The sequence below is a fragment of the Takifugu rubripes genome, chromosome 13, assembly GCF_901000725.2.
Source record: "Takifugu rubripes chromosome 13, fTakRub1.2, whole genome shotgun sequence".
Taxonomy (NCBI): domain Eukaryota; kingdom Metazoa; phylum Chordata; class Actinopteri; order Tetraodontiformes; family Tetraodontidae; genus Takifugu; species Takifugu rubripes.
In genome coordinates, this window is record NC_042297.1 from 11,133,641 (window position 1) to 11,151,964 (window position 18,324).

The 18,324-nt window shown below is 50.5% G+C and overlaps 2 protein-coding genes across 6 annotated transcripts in view; one reads left to right on the top strand and one right to left on the bottom strand.

Moving 5' to 3' along the window:
• The first annotated feature begins 365 nt into the window (after positions 1-365).
• LOC101064418 (para-nitrobenzyl esterase-like) lies at positions 366-6,574 on the top strand. The gene is made up of 10 exons (XM_003969592.3): positions 366-467; positions 2,649-2,919; positions 3,026-3,446; positions 3,993-4,100; positions 4,323-4,519; positions 4,784-4,983; positions 5,052-5,110; positions 5,537-5,704; positions 5,795-6,022; positions 6,207-6,574. Exons 2-10 carry the CDS (start codon positions 2,656-2,658, stop codon positions 6,347-6,349), a joined length of 1,788 nt encoding a protein of 595 aa, XP_003969641.2. The 5' UTR covers positions 366-467; positions 2,649-2,655; the 3' UTR covers positions 6,350-6,574.
• Positions 6,575-7,803: 1,229 nt separating this feature from the next.
• The window catches only part of LOC101071741 (serine/threonine-protein kinase BRSK2-like), a 31,419-nt gene continuing 20,898 nt past the window's right edge, over positions 7,804-18,324 (bottom strand). The window contains exons 6-20 of one of the 5 annotated variants that reach the window (XM_029846334.1): positions 17,665-17,698; positions 17,401-17,469; positions 17,160-17,306; positions 16,868-16,899; positions 16,592-16,756; positions 16,421-16,518; positions 16,013-16,163; positions 15,243-15,303; positions 13,450-13,648; positions 13,061-13,109; positions 12,826-12,949; positions 11,513-11,693; positions 11,222-11,314; positions 9,925-9,963; positions 8,768-9,174 (exon numbers count right to left, since the gene is read on the bottom strand). In XM_029846334.1, coding sequence (XP_029702194.1) covers positions 8,972-9,174; positions 9,925-9,963; positions 11,222-11,314; positions 11,513-11,693; positions 12,826-12,949; positions 13,061-13,109; positions 13,450-13,648; positions 15,243-15,303; positions 16,013-16,163; positions 16,421-16,518; positions 16,592-16,756; positions 16,868-16,899; positions 17,160-17,306; positions 17,401-17,469; positions 17,665-17,698 — 1,645 coding nt within the window. In that variant the 3' untranslated portion in view covers positions 8,768-8,971. The other 4 variants (XM_029846330.1, XM_029846333.1, XM_029846332.1 and 1 more) reach the window with 4 other exon arrangements.

The window sequence follows — 18,324 nt, forward strand, 5'->3', positions numbered from 1 at the left end:
GTTTCCTCTGGGACACTTCAGGAAATGTTTGAGGTTGGTCTTCTTCTAACCTGTTTTTGCTGGTTTTGAGCTAAATTCTGACATTGACCTCATTCATCTTAGTTTAAACCTACAACTCTAACAAACAGGACCAAACTCAGTCTGACGGACTGAGAGTAAAATAGTATTACAGCATTAAAAGAGTAAATTTTTATAAAACAAAACAAAATAAAAAACCGCAGACTTTAACCTTTTTCATTTTATAGGTAAGTTTTAAACAGCAGTTTAAAGTTAGACGGTTCAATGTACGCGCGTACACGCATAGACCACGCCCACCAAGACCCTTTTCGGAGCGGATGTTTCTTGCGAGACCTCCGGCCCCGCCCCCGACGAGGCCCCGCCCCCGGCGCAGCCCCGCCCCTGGCAGCTCAAGACGTCATAGTTTGCTGCTATTAACTTCTGCGTGCGCCCCGTCCTGACGCGTCATGGTGAGTAAACAGTGGTCTCTTTGATTTCTATTGGAAATTAAAGCGTTACTAGCCGACGTTCATGGTGGAAAGAGTGCTCCACAGAGCCTGGGAGCGCGCTCAAACCATAAACTTTAATAAACAACCAGGTCGGCTCGCACTACTATAAAAAAGTGCTCGAATGTGTGAACTTCTTTCCGCCTATTGTTCGCTATTCCTCTCCCTCTGTAACACCGGCATGTTCGACCATATTTGGAGCTCATACCGAAAACTTGTCTTCAGAATACAGTGGGTGTCTATAACTATATAGATACAAAGTTATATAGAATAGCAGTAGGTTGCTTTATGAGAGAACCTTGGCTTTGATCTGTTAAATATCAGAATCTCTAAAAAAAATCTATATTAAAATCTGTTCATAATTTCTTCATTTTGCTAACATAAATGTCCCATAAGCTTGGTGGAGGTAATCACCATAACTGGCGACAGAAGCCATGCTGCCTGTGCATTTTTTTTTATTCGTCTTTTTTCTTAGAGTTCTGCAGGAAAACTGGATTTTCATCTGAACTGGTCCAGTTTGGTACCAGTTTGCACCTTTCGCTCTTGGCCACTGCACAGGGTCATGTGACCAGTCATTTTGTAGCTGACATGATATTTTTGACAACATCGCATCTTCATGTTGCTGTTCCAGTGGACGTTAGCTAAAATAATCACTATTTAAAATAATCATTATCACAGCATGTCTGGGGCCCCTGGCATGTGTTAGTATGCTATGTTAGCATAAATGTGATAACTATGGAGAGAATTCTGTCCAACTTTGTTAATTCTCAGTGAGTTCTCTGAGTAAACTAGCTGATTGCCAGCGCTGTTACTGCAAGGTTTTGAGATACAGATTCAGCTCTTCTAAGCTAAAGTAGCTTATGTGCTAGCTGCACTACTGAACAATATCCTCTTGTCTTTCTTTGCTCTTCCTGTTTTCATCTTTCCTTTCTCACTGCCAGACAGATGTAAATTTTTTTTCATTTTCACTCTCACTTTGTTTACACAAGAAGCACTGGGAGTTCGAGCCAGTGGTGGTGTTGGGGCCCCTTTAGGGAGCTCTGCACTGACCCACCACCGTCGCTGCAAACTTTCCACACTGTCACTGCTCAGGAGTGATTTAGGTTTTGTCAGTCGTAGGAGTCCTACGTGTGCAGGCACACCTCACCCTGCAGGCACACGACAGTGTGCAGGCACACCTCACCCTGCAGGCACATTACAGTGTGCAGGCACACCTCACCCTGCAGGCACACCTCACCCTGCAGGCACACCTCACCCTGCAGGCACACGACAGTGTGCAGGCACACCTCACCCTGCAGGCACACGACAGTGTGCAGGCACACCTCACCCTGCAGGCACACGACAGTGTGCAGGCACACCTCACCCTGCAGGCACACCTCACCCTGCAGGCACACCTCACCGTGCAGGTACACCTCACCCTGCAGGTACACCTCACCGTGCAGGTACACCTCACCCTGCAGGCACACCTCACCGTGCAGGTACACCTCACCGTGCAGGTACACCTCACCCTGCAGGCACACCTCACCGTGCAGGTACACCTCACCCTGCAGGTACACCTCACCCTACAGGTACACCTCACCCTGCAGGTACACCTCACCCTGCAGGTACACCTCACCGTGCAGGTACACCTCACCCTGCAGGTACACCTCACCCTGCAGGTACACCTCACCCTACAGGTACACCTCACCCTGCAGGTACACCTCACCCTGCAGGTACACCTCACCGTGCAGGTACACCTCACCCTGCAGGTACACCTCACCGTGCAGGCACACCTCACCCTGCAGGTACACCTCACCGTGCAGGTACACCTCACCGTGCAGGTACACCTCACCCTGCAGGTACACCTCACCCTACAGGCACACCTCACCCTGCAGGTACACCTCACCCTGCAGGTACACCTCACCCTGCAGGCACACCTCACCCTGCAGGCACACCTCACCCTGCAGGCACACCTCACCCTGCAGGTACACCTCACCTTGGCTCAGCCTTGGCTTGTTGGAAGCTTCACATATGAAATGACTTTTGGTTGATGACCACGTGTCCATGTGGCGTCTGTTGTTGCCATAGAGACATAGAGTGTTTGGGAAGTTGGTTGTTGACGATGATGCATGTTCAGTAATGATGTCCTTCTTTTTCTTGTCTCAGAGACGAGATGAGTGAGGACGCATTCAACGCCCCAGAGAGGGCGGAGTACCGTTACCTGGTGCAGGACGAGGACGAGGACGAGGAGCAGTATGTTCGCCATCGCCACTACGTGAGCCCCCTGCAGGTGCTCTCCAGGCGCTGCATCCTCCTCATCTGCCTCGCCGTCGCCACCCTCCTCTGTCTCGCCGTCTACCTGGGCTACGAGGCCAAGACGCTGCCGCCAGGTATGACCCGCGTGTCAACACAGTGTGGAGACTTCAGAGGACGCCACGTGAGTCCAAACACGCTAATATAGATCAAAACATCACCTCTGATGAACTGGTTACGCAGGGACGCTAAAGGACAGTTGCTGCACGACGTATGTGCTGATTTTGCAGAAAGACGGCGCCTACTCCTTTAAAGGGATACCGTACGCCGCTCCACCCGTGGGGCCCCTGCGTTGGGCCCCTCCTGCTGAGCCCGTGTGCAGCAGCGGGGTGAGTGACGCCGGCTGCTTCCGTAGCGCGTGCCCTCAGGTGAGACCGCTGTCAAAGGATGGGAGAGTGATCGGCCAGGAGGACTGTCTGTTCCTCAACGTGTGGACACCCACGCTAAGCCAGGGCGCCAAGCTGCCCGTCGTGGTCTGGATCCACGGGGGTTACCTCCTGATGCTGAGTGGAGGGGAGCCGCAGTATTCGCCCACGGAAAAGCTCGCCGCCGACACAAGAATGGTTTATGTCAGCTTCAACTACAGACTGAACGCCTTCGGCTTCATGGCCCTGAAGCTCCTGAGCGAAGGTTCTCCTACCAACACGTCAGGTCAGTCTGTCACGATCGTCACGCCAGCAGGGGGCAGTGTCACCGTCAGGCTTGATCGGGTGACTCCGCTTCAGTTTTAGATGTTACTCGTGTGGATGTTTGCAGCTCCGCCCTCCTGAGCTCGGAGACGCCTTCTTTATCACGCTCTTCTAATTTTGAGCGACCGTTAGCGGCGACCCAGCGGCGACATTTGGTCACAAACACAATCAGACGGTTCATTACTGACTGTTTGTGCTCCTGTCAGTCAACGTGCGCGTGAGTCTCATGTTTGTTGATCGCTACGTGTCCAGATGAGTCACCTGACTCACGCCCGCCATCCTGGGCCCGACCACGGGCGACCTGGGGGCATCGTGTGATCTAAGGATGGCGTGATGCGCTCTTTTCATCGCCACACTCACGTTCTAATTCAGAGTGCTCCTGACTGCGTGGCCCATTTACGTCCCCCCCCCCCCCCCCATCACTGCCTGAAAAGAGCCACATTTAGTTCGGGCTGCTGAGAAATGGGACACTGGAAACCAACCCCCCCCCCACACATTGTCTCCACAGGGAACTACGGCTTCATGGACCAGATCGCAGCTCTGAAGTGGGTCCAGAAGAACATCCACGTGTTTGGAGGCGATCCTGCTAAAGTCACCATATTTGGACACAGTTCAGGTACAGAAATACCAAAGTCCAAACATCAACACAGTTTCTGTTGCCTGTCGGCCACTTTCCTCTTCAGTCATGGAGAAATGAGCTGGAAGCCGTCCACAAAACCACCGGCGTGGTGTTTTGACTTCAATGACGCTAATGTTAGCGAAGCTAACACAAGGCTAACATACGTGAAGCCAAATTTCTTCGATGTTTTGCCTCTTTGACCCGTTTTCACCGGGGAAGGTGGGACTTCGGTGTGGACTCTGATGACATCACCACTGGCGAAGGGTCTGTTCCGTGCGGCGGTGGACATGAGTGGCTCCTACATCCTAAACGCCACTCTGGAGCAGGCGGAGTCCGCCAACCTGGCTTTCCTTAAGAAAACGGGCTGCACAGACGTGACGTGTCTGCGAGGACTGTCGATCAGTCAGATCCTACAGGTACGTTTTCATTAATATCCATGAATCACCGCCAGTTAGCTTAGCTCTACCTGCGCTAGCTTACGTCTGATAGACTGTCCAATCACGTCGTGTGACTTCAGAATGTACCAGAGGCACAAAGCTAACAGTAACGTTCATGAACGATAAGCTGTATTAGGCTTCAAAGGTCGTAACACCTCTGGCGTCACATGACCAGGAGAGGGTCGCATCAGTTGAGTAAAACAAAGCCGTTTTAGCCGTACTGACTCCAGCGTTTTGGCCCAGGCCATCCCCTGGGACGAGTACCCGTCCTGGGCAGGCGCTGACCTGACAGACCTCCCCCTCAGAGGACACTTTGTCGGGCCCATCGCGCTGGTGGATGGATACGTGCTGGAAGCTCCACCTTTCGACGTCTGGGAGCAGAAACGAGAGTTTAGCGACGTCCCTTTTGTGGTCGGGACGACCGAGCAGGAGATCGAGTTCAGGTGAGAGCGGGTCTGCTGACCTCCTCGCCGCCACCATCACAGCGTCTCACTGTCTCTTTCCCCTGCAGCCCGCCAGCAGCAAACATTTCCATGTGGACGTGGGAGGACTACAGGTGGTTTGTGACAGGTGAGGCTGGTCGACGGTCGAATAGTGAGGGGGCGGGGCGCTGAGCGCCTGGGGGCGGGGCGTGGAAGGGGCGGGGCGCGGAGGGGCGGAGAAGAAATCTGAAAGAAATCTGATTCGCCTGATCTGATTCATCGGATTATGAGCATTTTTATCATATCGCAGACCCGTTTTAAAAATTGTATTTTCTGAACTCGTGGCGTGTGGAGTGAAAAAAAGCATTTTTGACTAGTCAAAACTATTTTTTTTTTATTTTTGTCACTGATTGGACACGTGCGTCGTCGAGCCGCGTTAACATGGTGGAAACGACCAAAACCAGCGTAGCAACCCACCAACGCGACTGACGGATGATTGAAAGGAGGATTTCTGGATGATTTGAGGAAGGATTGCGTAATGAGATGATTCATTGATTTGGTTGATGCCACACAGATAAACTACAGTCGTTCTCTGAGAGCCTCCCGGAGGAGGCGTTGAGGTTGTACCCAAGCTCCGCCCCCTGCCCCACCAGGGACCACTGTCCAGGGCTTTCCTTCGCCACGATGGCGTCCGACATCAGAGTCACGTGTCCCAACAACGATCTGGCGCTGAAGGCTGCAGGTAAGCGAAACCGACGGTGACGTTCTGACGTGATCTATCGCAGCCTTTGGCGTGTGAGCGCTCTAAATATGGCGTGGCTCCGCCCTTCAGCCGCTCTGGACAGTCCCGTGTATCGCTACCTGGTGACCCACAAGCCGTCCGGCCCCGTCAACGCCACCAGCGACCTCCTGCCATTCGCCAGCCGTTTCTCCTTCCACAGCCTGGACGTCGTGTCCTTCTTCAGGGGGCTGGAGGTCGTTCTGGGGAGGCCACTGTCCGACGCAGACGAAAAGTTCCAGAGTCTCATCACGCAACACCTGGTCACCTTTGCCACCACAGGTGAGCTCACTTCCTGTTTGAACACCCCGATGTTAACCTGAGGCGTGGGGGCGGGGCTTCATTTTGCTGGGTCGCCTTGTTCAAGGGCACAACCTGTTTTTGTTGCGACGCTTCTGAAATGTTTTGGACCATGTCGGTCGTCGCCCAGGCGTGTGACGAATGCCCCTCCCCTTTTGTCTGACAGGTAAGATGGACAGCAGCTGGCCAGAATACCCATCAGCCACTGCTCTCCTGTCTGACAGGCTGAGGGTCGCCCAGAATTACTCAGCTGATCGCTGTGAGCTGTGGAGGAACAACAGCCTGTTCAGCTACGCCTGGATCAACTGAACCACGGCGCCGTGATGTCACAGCCTCCTGTTCCCGTTTTCCCACATGGTTCTGCTTTTATTCCTCATTCTAACCAGAAAAATTCACCTTCACTACGACGGTTTAAAAGTTTGAGTTGCACCGTTTTATGCTGCTTTAATCATTTTACAGTTAAAATGACTAAACCGACACCAGAAGCGGTTAGATTGTAATATAATATAATAAACGTCACCAGTCTGACCACTAGATGGAGCCAGAGTCCAGTTTGTGTCCTTGCGTTCTTGTAATGCTGCACGCCGAGTCCCGACGTCCTCATTCTAGCGGAAGTGGGGACATTTTGGCTGGTCCTCACAAATCCAAAGGGCTGTTTGAGGATTAAGACTTGGTTCTCAAGTTGAGGTGAGAGTTGGGTTGAGGTCAGAGTTAGGTGAGGTACTGTTCCTCACAGGTGAACGGCGCCCTCTTCTGGCAGAGCGTTCGCTCTACAACAACAGTGACAGCGATATTTACACAGTTTAACGCACAAATGAAACAAATAAATAAAACTTTTAACCAGATTTTATTTTTCCAATGACCACTGCACAATTCCAGTTCCCGTTCTCTCAATCTCACTGCCTCCTTCGGCATCGTGTGTGAGCTCATAGGGCCTCCACAAACGGGGAAACGTGGACGGTAATCTGGCCAGATTAAACCAAATTAAACAATCAAAGCAAGCCTTTCCATACCTGATTCTGGAGGATCAGCCGGGTCAGAGGTGGAACGTGAGTGTGTAAGTGGTGTGAAACAAGCTGATAGGAGAAATCGCACACACACACACACACACGGACAGAACTGTTAAAAATTATTCAAAAGTTGACAGATTTATTTCCTTTAGCACTGAAGTTGTTCACAGTAACGTCACATGAGGAAAACATCACCGCAGCACCCGTGTTCCGCGCCTGTTCCGTGTTCCGCGCCTGTTCCGTGTGCTCTCGAGTCCTCCAATAGAAACGGAGGAACGCACTGAAATATTGCTAAAGTTTTGTCTCTGCTGAGGACGGATGATCAGAGAGGTTCCTGTGTGAGCGGATGAGTGACGGAGGTTCCTGTGTGAGCGGATGAGTGACGGAGGTTCCTGTGTGAGCGGATGAGTGACGGAGGTTCCTGTGTGAGCGGATGAGTGACGGAGGTTCCTGTGTGAGCGGATGAGTGACGGAGGTTCCTGTGTGAGCGGATGGGGATGCTCCAGATCTTCACGGATTCCCGAATGTCAGCTGATCACTTCAGATGATCTTCATCTTCCTCCAGATCGACCGTCTTGAGACACTAGTTCAGATTTGGGTTTTTAACTCAAACTCTGGAAGAGCTCGTCTTTCTTCCGCACGAACAAACAGAGGAGGAAAACGTGGGGGGGCGGCGCAGAAGGAGAAAAGACAAACTCTGAACATGCAAACAGTAAAAAAGAATAAACTGGTAACAAACTGGAATGTTTGGTCTGAAAGTGGCTACGTCTACATTCTCAAATGATGGGAACCATTTCCCAGAAAGTATTTTACAAAAGTCCCAACTGATTTGTCAAGTGAGCAAATAAATTACAAACAATAATGTTAAATAATACAGTCCAAATGTACAGATTTTGTATAAATAATAAAAGCAAAAGTATAAAAATAGACACAGTAGTTAAATATCAAACCAAATTGAAAATGTGCTGAACCTGATTCACTCAAAAGTGCAAAACGAAGTGTTGTTCTTTTTTTAAAGTGAGATTTGGTCACATCATCGAGTCAAGACGCTTCTGGTTAGTTGCTCCTGTCTGGCCTAGCCGCTAACCATTAGCATTGAAATAGTGTGTCAGGTACTAAAAGCTGAAGCATTAGGATATGTTGTTAGCTCTTAGCATAGCAACTGCAGACAACGCTGTCTTTTCCTTCTGTAGTTGGCTTCTTGGCGGTAAATTGACGCAGCTATCTTACATTTACAGTCTTTATGGGCTGTTAGCATTATCTTCTGATCGCCCGGAGGTTTAAATTCTTCGTTTCTGAACGGCTGATGTGACCAAATCTGAACAGGAATAAAAACTAAACATAATCTACGACATAATCACGACTACAGTTTTATACATACAAAAGGTGACTGAACCTGTACAACAGAGTAAAATCGCCGACGCGAATCGCGGCACACGTGGCGGGAACGAAACTGCGCCCGCCGAGATTTAAAAAAACAAACAAACAAAAATACAATCCAGCCGTTTTTATCCTCCGCTTGTCCGTTTCCTGCGTCCTGTTGCCGTGTGCATTCTGTACATGTGGGGGGGCGTGTGCACAAACATCACTGTCTTAAGGCTTTCTGTACTCACTGAGGTGTGGGGGAGGGGTGGAGGTGGTCACTGATGGCGGTGGGGGGGGTCATCAGCCGAGACCCGACCGTGTTAAAAGTTACTGTGGATGATTCCTGGTGGCAGAGACATCAAACACTGAGCTCGACCCCGAAACGACACGACAGCCAAGCTACATCTGCTACTGACTGGAAAATACTGATCAAAGCATCAAAGCCATTCCCAGTTTAGGAAAGAGTCACGGGGAGGGGGGAGGGGGGGTTCTGTCTGAGCTAAACGTTAGCATTGACCGTTGCACTCATGCACAGCTAGCAGCGGGCTAGCGCTCCTCACGGCTGCTCCTGTGTCCTGGCGTCACCGGCGCTCTTTGTTTTCTCTTTGCTGCCAGGGGGGCATTTAGAGTCACTGGGGGCATGCTTGGCAGGGGAGGAGCTAGGCGTGACAGGGGCACCGGGGGGGTGAGACGCTTGGAGGGTCTTGTCGTCTGAAAAAAGCTGTTTAATTACGTCAAAGAAGTTACTCAACGGGCTGCCTACACAGACGGGAAGAAAAGAAAAGAGACAAAACAGATGAATATGAAGTTAACGACAGGAAGAGGCGTCAATGGAGGGATGAGTGAGGGGGGGGGGGGGGGGGGGGGGGGGGGGGTCAAACATTAGCTTCAAATACAGAGGACGATCCGAGACACATGCCAACGATCCGAACCTTTTCTCCTGAACATTATTTCTGTGATTCTAATCAGAGAACGACAGAAATAGGATGGAGACCAAGTCATAAAATCTGATTTTGACGTGAATAAAATGTGGAGAAACGACAGGAAACATGAAGAGTTTTCCCAAGCGGTCCCAATCCTCCTCTCTGGGTTTATCTGGCTGGTTTGAAGAGCTAACAGGAGCGCTGGGAGCTCAATTAGCATTAGCTTTAGCATCCATGCTAACTGGAGAGACGAGCCGATTTCCAAGTTTCAGCTTCGTGATTAAATTGATTTGGCAGATTTTCAGAATTTCTCCTATAAAAACTCTTCAGCCCTCGTTAGAAGCTTCAGTCACAAAATACGCAGCACCTGATCGACCAATCAGCTCCCTGACCACCGCCATCTTACCGCCGGCCAGATTATCTGATTAAAGATCCATAATCTGAACAGTTGAGGAAAACACACACACACACACTCACACACACACTCACACACACACATGCCCACTGGTGTTAGTGCAGGGACTGTTAGTGAGGTGTCTCCAGGTGTGTTTCTATGGTAACGGTAAAGCTCCAGGTCTCATCTTACCACGTTTGGATGATTTAGAAGCTGAACGCTGAGGAACATCTGAGAGCAGAGGACACCAGCGTCATCATCACCTTCATCATCGTCACCTTCGTCATAACTATCTCACCATGGACAACATTAACCACTCTCAGGACACCACATCACCATTATCACCTGCATCATCATCATCAGTTGGAGCTGCAGGACTGTTGTTTTTGTTCGAGCCTTTAAACGTTATTTTTGTCCTGTCAATCAATCAATCAATCTTTATTTATATAGCATCAGCAACAGTGGCAGGAAAAACTCCCCTTTACCAGGAAGAAACCTTGAGCAGGACCAGGCTCATGTAGGGGGACCCTCCTGATGTTCACACTGGAGGACCTCTGACCTTCATCCTGCACCAGTCCCCCCTAAATAGTGCACTAAGTAGGGTCTACGTCACTTTGTGGAGGAGTCCATGTCCTTATATTGGGCACTCATGTATCCCATCATGCATTGTAAATAGTAGGAGATACTATTTTTATGGCCGCAGTAGAACAAGAAACAAATGAGCAGGGAGTGTTTTATATTATAACACATAAATTTAACTCATTTTATCGTAATCAAATTACTCGACTGGCTCCGGAGTCAATCTGGATGTGAGGTCATCAGAGAGGTCATCAGAGAATCATGTGACCTGCTGTGAGCCAAGATCAGTGAACGAGGAGTTCAGACACCGCCGTGGTAATAACAACATTAAGAGCAGCAGTAATAACAACAGTAATAGGGATCAAACATGCAGGTGACGACATCCTGAACATTCTGCATGCTTTATCACTGGTTCTGAGGCTGCTCCCAGCATGCATCTGGGTCTGAAGCAGATGACAGGAAGTGGCGTGACATGGGCACAGTTACAGATGTGGCTGCCGCTGATAACCCGGCTCAGACATGCTGCGAATGTGCTGTAGTTACCAGGATTCACCACCGGGGGGAGCCATGATCTCGGAAATGACCACAAAAGAGGAAGTTGTTCACAGGCACGAGGACAACCAGAGAACAGTCACTTTCTTTTCTTCCACATTTTGATTTCATCTCTTTATAGGCAGCCCAAACTGTCCAATCCCGTGTGACCAAGGTTTGTGTCATTTTAACCGGATCGCGGGCGTGTGGTCGGGTCACGTGTGCGGACTCTGACCACGAGTTTCACCCGTGTGCATGTGTAGGATCATGCATGTCAAGCTGTGTGCTGGGGTGGGCGTGGCTGTGCTGAGGTGGGCCAGCAGGTAGAGGGAGGTTGATCTGGTGGAGGGAGACAGGAAGGGGGCGGAGTTTCACTTACCAGATAACTGCGGCTGGATGGCGGGCTGGTCGCCGCTGCTCAGCAGCTGCGCCTGGATGGTCTCCACCACACGCTTGAAGCGTCTGCTGGGACCTGACGGGATGAAGATTATTCCAGAGAAACTTCAGACTAAAGATCAAGTCCTAGTGGCAGCAAATGGTATTACAACAAACCTGGACCCATTTAATTCATTTCAGCGTTAAAAAGTGCAACCAGAGAGGAGCCACTTATGTAGCCTGATCTGTTAGCGCCCTCTTAGGCTAATGGAGGTGGGTGGAGTTAATTGATCACCTGACAAAAGGGTGAAGGTCACTGAGTAGATGCCGTTGTCCTTGGTGGCGCCGCCACTCTCCGTGTAGGTGATGTCCACCTGGAACTTGACTGGTTTCTGGAACACCGCGGGACCGGCGCTTGACTTGTACTCGGCCCTGAAGCTGGTCTGAGAGATGACGCTGTGGCTCAGACTGGGGATCTGGGAGAGAGGCGGAGTCACACCCAGGACACGGAGAAGCTCCAGTTAGCCTTTAGCAAACGACTTCATGCTAAAAAGGCCCTTTTCCACTAAACAGTATCGGCTCTATACGCTACAGTTCAGGAGGGTCCCGGTGGTTTCTCACTGCACCAGGGTACATCTTCCACATGGGCGGGGCTTAAACACAAGGGCGTGGGAAACTAGAGCACGCCATCAAAGGAATAAGTAACATAAAAGATGCTTAAAGTAACAACACGCTCTAATTGTCTATCTAGTTTCCAACAACTCCGTAGCCAACCCAGAGCGACTAGCGTCCATTTTATTAGACCACGTTCCGTCCTTTTTGTTCGTCCCACTTCGGGCCTTGATGGTCCGATGGTCATCTTTGGTGTTTTTATCCTCTCTCAATGCACCATGAAGCCCACCAGGTCATGCTTGGCACCCCAGCTGGGTAGGTACCGTATTTTCCGGACTATAAGTCGCACTTTTTTTCATAGTTTTTCAGGGGGTGCGACTAAATAAATACCGTATTACAGAATTTCACATGTTCATTATCTTCACACTGACAACCACAAGAGGGTGCTCTGGGCGTGTACTGAGGAACGAGTTCCTCTAGCGACGCAGAAGAAGAAGCGGTGCTTCGTCTATGGAGTTAGACTTGATTGTTTGGTAAACTTGCTCGATGTTCTTTATGCTATAGTTACCTGAATAACTGTTAATATGTTACGTTAACAAAGCAGACACATACTCATTTCACATAGCTGAATTTGTTACATTAGCATACCGTAACCCTATTGCTAATCCATGCTCATGGATTGCTAATTGCCTTTCAAGATGAAATGTATGTTCTTGGTCTCGGATTTTATCAAATAAATTTTCCCCCCAAATGCGACTTATAGTCCAGTGCGACTTATATATCTATTTTTCTTTTTTATTATGCACTTTTTGGCTAGTGTGACTTAAACTCCGGAGCGACATATAGTCCAGAAAATACGGTACTAAAAATAGCACCTACTCAGCTCGGGTACCTTTAGTGGAGAAGACAAATCATGTTGAGCCGAGTAGGTAATAGTGGAAAATGGGCTTAAGTGTGATGAATGGTGGCGATGGCGGCGCAGAAGAGGAAGCTTACGGAGAGGAAGGCGTGGACGATGTCTGCCTTGATGGAGCTCAGGGGTTTGTCTCTGATGACGATGAAGATCTGCTCCTCCTTCTCGAGGTTGATGAAATTTCCAAACCACGACCTCTTGGCCAGTCTGGGGGAGGGGCGAGATGGTCACATGACGCCGGTCACATGACGGTTTCACGAAGTGAAAATGAGTAAAAATGAGAAATGCATTTAGAATGTGTGTTTGTGTGTGTCTCACTCTGGAGACGAGTCTGGAGTTAAGCTGGACATGTCCTCCTGGGTTGGAACTGCCGGAATAAAGGAGGAGCTGTTAGCTGGAAATAATCCAAAATAATCTAAAAACACAATAAATTCACTGTTACTGATAAAAACGAGGATTTTCATTTTTTTCTGAAGGAATCTGAACTTTGAAGTAGAAACATTTGATGTTAGAGTCAGAAAATACGAGGGGACTGAACCCCCCCGTCCCGCGTGTGTAATACCCAGGGTGTCCAGCAGAGGCGCTCTTGGCGATTAGAGAGAAAAATAACTGTTTTAGATGAATAATTATAACAATTACTCTGCATCACTCTGTGATTCATGCCCCTCCCTCCTGGTTATGGGAGGGGTGTGATATCGTTTCGGTACCTTGCATTTTCCTGCGGTGGAACCGTGGCGAGCCCAGGAAGCTGTTCTTGAAGGAGTTGAGGCGCGCCCTCCACGGCACGGAGGGGCTGGGGGGCGGGGTCGGGCTGGGCGTGCCCGTAGGGCTGTCCTTTGGGGTGTGCACAGGGGTTCCTTTAGGGGTGGGAAGAGGACTTCCTCTGGGAGACGGGAGGGGGGTCACCTGCGTCATGGGGACAGATTTGCCGTTGTGGTCAGGGTGGAGGTGGTGGCGGCGGCGGGGTGTCATGGGGGGCATGGGGGACAGCGGGATGGAGAGCTTGGGCGCGACGGTAAGGGGCGGGTGGCGTCTAACCCGTGGGCTACTGGGGATGCTCGGGGCCAAGGGTGTGTTGGGCGTGGAAGGCTCGGACTTGGGAGTGGTGGGGGGCCGGGCGGTGGTGGGGAGGGGGTTTGACCTGGTGGTCTGCAGGGGCTTCTCAGACACTTTGGGCTTGGCGGGGAGGGTCTGTGTGCGGGGGTGCATGAGGGGAGACCCCATCTTTGGCTGGTAAGAGTTGGCAGCGTGTTGCCCCACCCCATTAAGGCGGACCTGAGAGGAGTGGGTGGGGCTATAGTTGGGGGACTGACACAAGTCTGGGGACTGAGGGGGGATGACAAACCGCCGGCTGGGCTGCAAGTGGCCATGCAGATCAGCCAATGAGAGACCGGAGCACCGCGGCGCCAACAAAGGTTCATTCCCGTGAAAAAAGGAGGGAAATGAACAGAAGGTGGCAGATGAGTGGAGAGGTGGAGCAGGCAGGAAGTGGTGAGAGTGCAAGAAAGAAAGAAAAACAGAAGAACTGTGATCAGCCAATCAGAAGGCAGCAGTGGAGCGTTCACGATGGGATGCACCGACAGCAACATGACATCACTTTAGCTCATATTTACGTACGTTTCACTCTTTATTGAAGGTCACACTTAAAAAAACATCAGTTCAATAAGTTTTGGACTTTTCTTCTTTCACTGTTATTTTCTCTTAATTCTCTGAATTTTTTTAGAAAAAAGGCTGAACTTTCAGTCAGATTTCACGTATCTCAGTCAATTAAAACGCTAGGTCATGCTAGCATGACATGACAATAATATTAGCTCATGAGAGCTTGTTAGCATCAACATGGCCTGCTGGGAATTTCAGAATAAAACATAAATGAAATACTTGTTTGCATTTATTTTGGGTATCTGATATATCGGTGCATCCCAAATTCACCAGCTTTAACTTTAGCAGAAAAGCTAACAGCCTTAGCTTCATCCTCATGCGCTGCTGATGCGTGACGCCATGCGATGAATGAACAACTGAGCTAAAATAGAACATAAAACTCTGCATCGATAATGAATCGCTTCTTCAGAAACAGGAAGTTACATCACTGCTTAAAACTTGAGGAACCAGGGAGGAACCAGAAGACGAACGCCTCCTGAACACCCCGTCGTGGTCAAATTGTCTACCTTTAAAATGCTGCGGTAAAACACTGTTAAAGTGAGCGTCTGTTTATTCTGTGGCTCCGTTCCATCCGCCATCATCAACGCTGCGATAAAACACCTGAACCTCCACCTGATCTTCTCCACAACGCTCTGAGAAACTCCTTCTACTAACGTGCTAGCGTTAGCACCCGCTGCATCTGCACTGGCGGCCGTGGTCAGCGTTCCTGTGGTTCTCTGTTCTGAGCCTAAACAAGCTCCGTGATGAAATCTGAAGTGTGAATGGACGTGGTGACGTCAGCGAGCACGGGCCAGCCGGTGAGGTGCATCATGGGAAACAGAAGGAGAGCGCACAAACTCACCCTGGGACTGCTGAGAGGACTGGTGGACAAACCCGAGGACGCTCCGCTGATCGAGCGCGACCTGTGGAGACACACGGCACCTGGTCAGCAGTTGAACGGACACACACACACACACACACACACCAGAGAGCTCTTCCAGCCCAGTGGAAAATAAAAGGGTCAGTCATCAGAAGGTTAGAACCAGTAGCACCTCAGAAACCATCAACACCCCCCGTCACCATCAGCCGGCGCCGTTGAAACCAGTCAATTCACGGCTGTTCTGAGGGCGGCAGCTTTTGATGGATCTCCTCCATTAGATAATTAGCCAGACAAAACGCTCCGAGCGCGTTTAATTTATGCTAATCGGCGTCACGTCGACCGCGGTGAGAGTCTGGAGCGCTTCAGAATCGTGACTCGACAAAAACAGGCGTTAATAAGGGTGGAAACGACGACGTGAGGAGAGATGAGGAGCTCAGCTGCAGTTTGTGTTGGTAATATCGACTTGAAGAGGCACCGAGAGGCCAAATCAGAACCACAGAAACAACAGAACCACAGAACCCAGAGAACCCACAGCAACGGACCAGAAAGCTCACTGGAATCTTCTGATATTTGATATTAAATTATGCGACCAGAGACTAAATCAGTAAAGCTCATTTAAGCTATGCATGAATTTGATTTGTTCAAACAAATACTACATGGTACCACAATCGTCCGTGGTGTGTGTGTGTGTGTGTGTGTGTGTTCCTGTGTGTGTTCCTGTGTGTGTGTGTGTGTGTTCCTGTGTGTCTCACCTCTGACCGTGGGTCGCCATGTCGATGGCTCGCCGCACCGGTACAGGTGACCCTCCCTCCGTCACCGTCAGGACCTCCATGGACTTCCTCTCCGGCCTGCGTTTGCCGTGACGACTCAGCAGTGGCGAGTCCACGCGCTTGCGGGGCGGGTCTGCCGGGCAGGTCAAAAGGTCAGAGGTCAATGGCGGAACGACATGGAGCCTCAAACCGCCTCAAACAGCGGAACCGTTAATGTCCTGAAACCCCAACGTCTTCCATCCCAACATTAACTCTTTTAAATGGGTCTGGACCTTCGGGGGGATCGCCCAACCTCTACGACCTCTGCGTGACCTTTACGACTTTACTCGGTGAGCTGAGTCATCAGCCGAGGCTGATGGGACTGTGGGGACGAGGACGCTGGTCTCGTACCGGTCTCGTTGCGTGGAGGCAGATTCTGGTCCTCGTGGCTCGGGTATCTCTCCTTGCGGTCCAGCAGCAGGAAGTAGATCATCTTCTCCTGGTTGTCGCTGCGGACATGGAAGACCTTCAGGTTAGTTTCTCCCTCCTCCCTTCTTCCTCCTCCTCCTCCTCCTCACTCACTCTGCAGCCAGCAGATCTGAGGTCAGCTTGTCCTTGTCTCTGAAGCAGCCCAGAGAGTTCATGCTCTCCAGGACGTCGGGGTCGATCTCCTCGGCCGAGGCCAGCGTCCTCACCGCCACCTTCCTGGGGACGGGCTGCTCTGGCTCCGGCTCGTTCTTTCCGGCTCTGCAACGCAAGCGGCAACAGTAATTGGGAAAGGAATTGTGGGTAATCAGAGAGGAGACAAGAGCTTTTCCGATGGGTTTACAGTGACCCAAGGAGGCGGAGTCTACTCACAGGTACCAGGTGTGCTTCTGGATCTGCTCTAACTGTAACACACAGACGGACATTATGAGCTTGCGGTGTCGGTTCTGGACTGTTTATGATCAGACATCTAAAGAGCCACTGTTCCTCATCCTTCACCCGCTGATCCTTTCTGCCATCTGATCTAATCTGGGAGATCTACCAGCAGAGATTACGTCACTAGTGTGAATCATCCTGCCCAGCAGACGAGCGGCGGGGGAACTTCAGTGGAAGTCGTAGCGCTAATGCTAACTGCTGCTAACGTTGGGTCCCGTCGGTCTCGTACCGTCAGCCTCTTGGTGGGGTCAACTTCAATCATCCCACGAAGGAGGTTCTGGCAGTCGGGGGGGATGAAGTGGGGCATGTGGAAGACTCCCAGCTTCACCTTCTCCAGGAGGTTCCTCAGGTTATCGTCATCGAACGGCAGTGCCCCCTGCAGGCAGGGGACAGCAAACAGCACAACGTTGACGCAGATCCACCTTTAATGACGTCAACCGCTCAGCAAACATGGAGCGACGGCTACTGACCACCAACAGAGCAAACAGGATGACGCCGCAGCTCCACGCATCGGCCTTCCTGCCGTCATACTTCTCCCCCTGGACAGACGGACAGATCAGTCATTCTCAGAGAACCCAATAAAAGCATCAGCGGCGTCTGAAGAGTAAAAATATCTCTTCGTTTTTTAATATTTACTGAAAGTGTGTGTGTGTGCGTGTGTGTGTGTGTGTGTGTGTGTGATGGAGCCATTGGGGCTGCTTCTACAGCGTGACAGGCGGAGCAGGAGCACTCACCCTGATGACCTCCGGGCAGGCGTAGTGAGGAGATCTGTGAAAGGCAACAAAAGAAAGGATGACACAGACGAACGGCGGCCCGCAGCCACCAGATCGACACGCACCACTTTGTCAGAAACACGTGCGAACGTCACACTCGGCCCACCTGACCCGGGTCGGCTGAGAGACTACAACAGGAAGTGATCTCAGTGAACCTCTGAGGTAATCAGGCGGTCACCTCTACAGGTAGAAAATGCATTACATCGCAGGAGTTAGCTTAACATGCTAACTATTCAGCATAAACTCGCTCCTCAGTGAAGGTACTGAGAAGTTCTAAACCCAGTGGAATCCTGCAGAAGTTCCAGTGTGGGTGAAAGTCCTCAATCATCCAGAACTGTCCTCTTTCGCTTCATATAGCTTCAACTGGACGTCCTCCTGGTTTCACCTCATCAAGGAGGTTTCTTCAGACCTGAAGCTTCTTTGGTAGAGGTCCAGTTGACTTCTAGAAGCATTCTCACTTGTCTTTGACTCATTTGACTCAAAACAAAAACAAAAACTTTTTTGAAGAGATTTGAGACAATCTTGGCATGATGGTGGTTGTTTTTGATGTTGCTGAGAAAACGTGTCAGATGTTCCTTCTCTGATGTTCCAGAAACAAAGTTAAGATTCCAGGATCCATCA

Coding starts and splice junctions, on each gene's coding strand:
- LOC101064418 (XM_003969592.3), top strand. CDS start 2,656: ATGAGTGAGGACGCATTCAACGCCCCAGAGAGGGCGGAGTACCGTTAC. Junction 4,520..4,783: donor CGATCAGTCAGATCCTACAG/GTACGTTTTCAT, acceptor GTTTTGGCCCAG/GCCATCCCCTGGGACGAGTA. Junction 5,111..5,536: donor CTACAGGTGGTTTGTGACAG/GTGAGGCTGGTC, acceptor GATGCCACACAG/ATAAACTACAGTCGTTCTCT.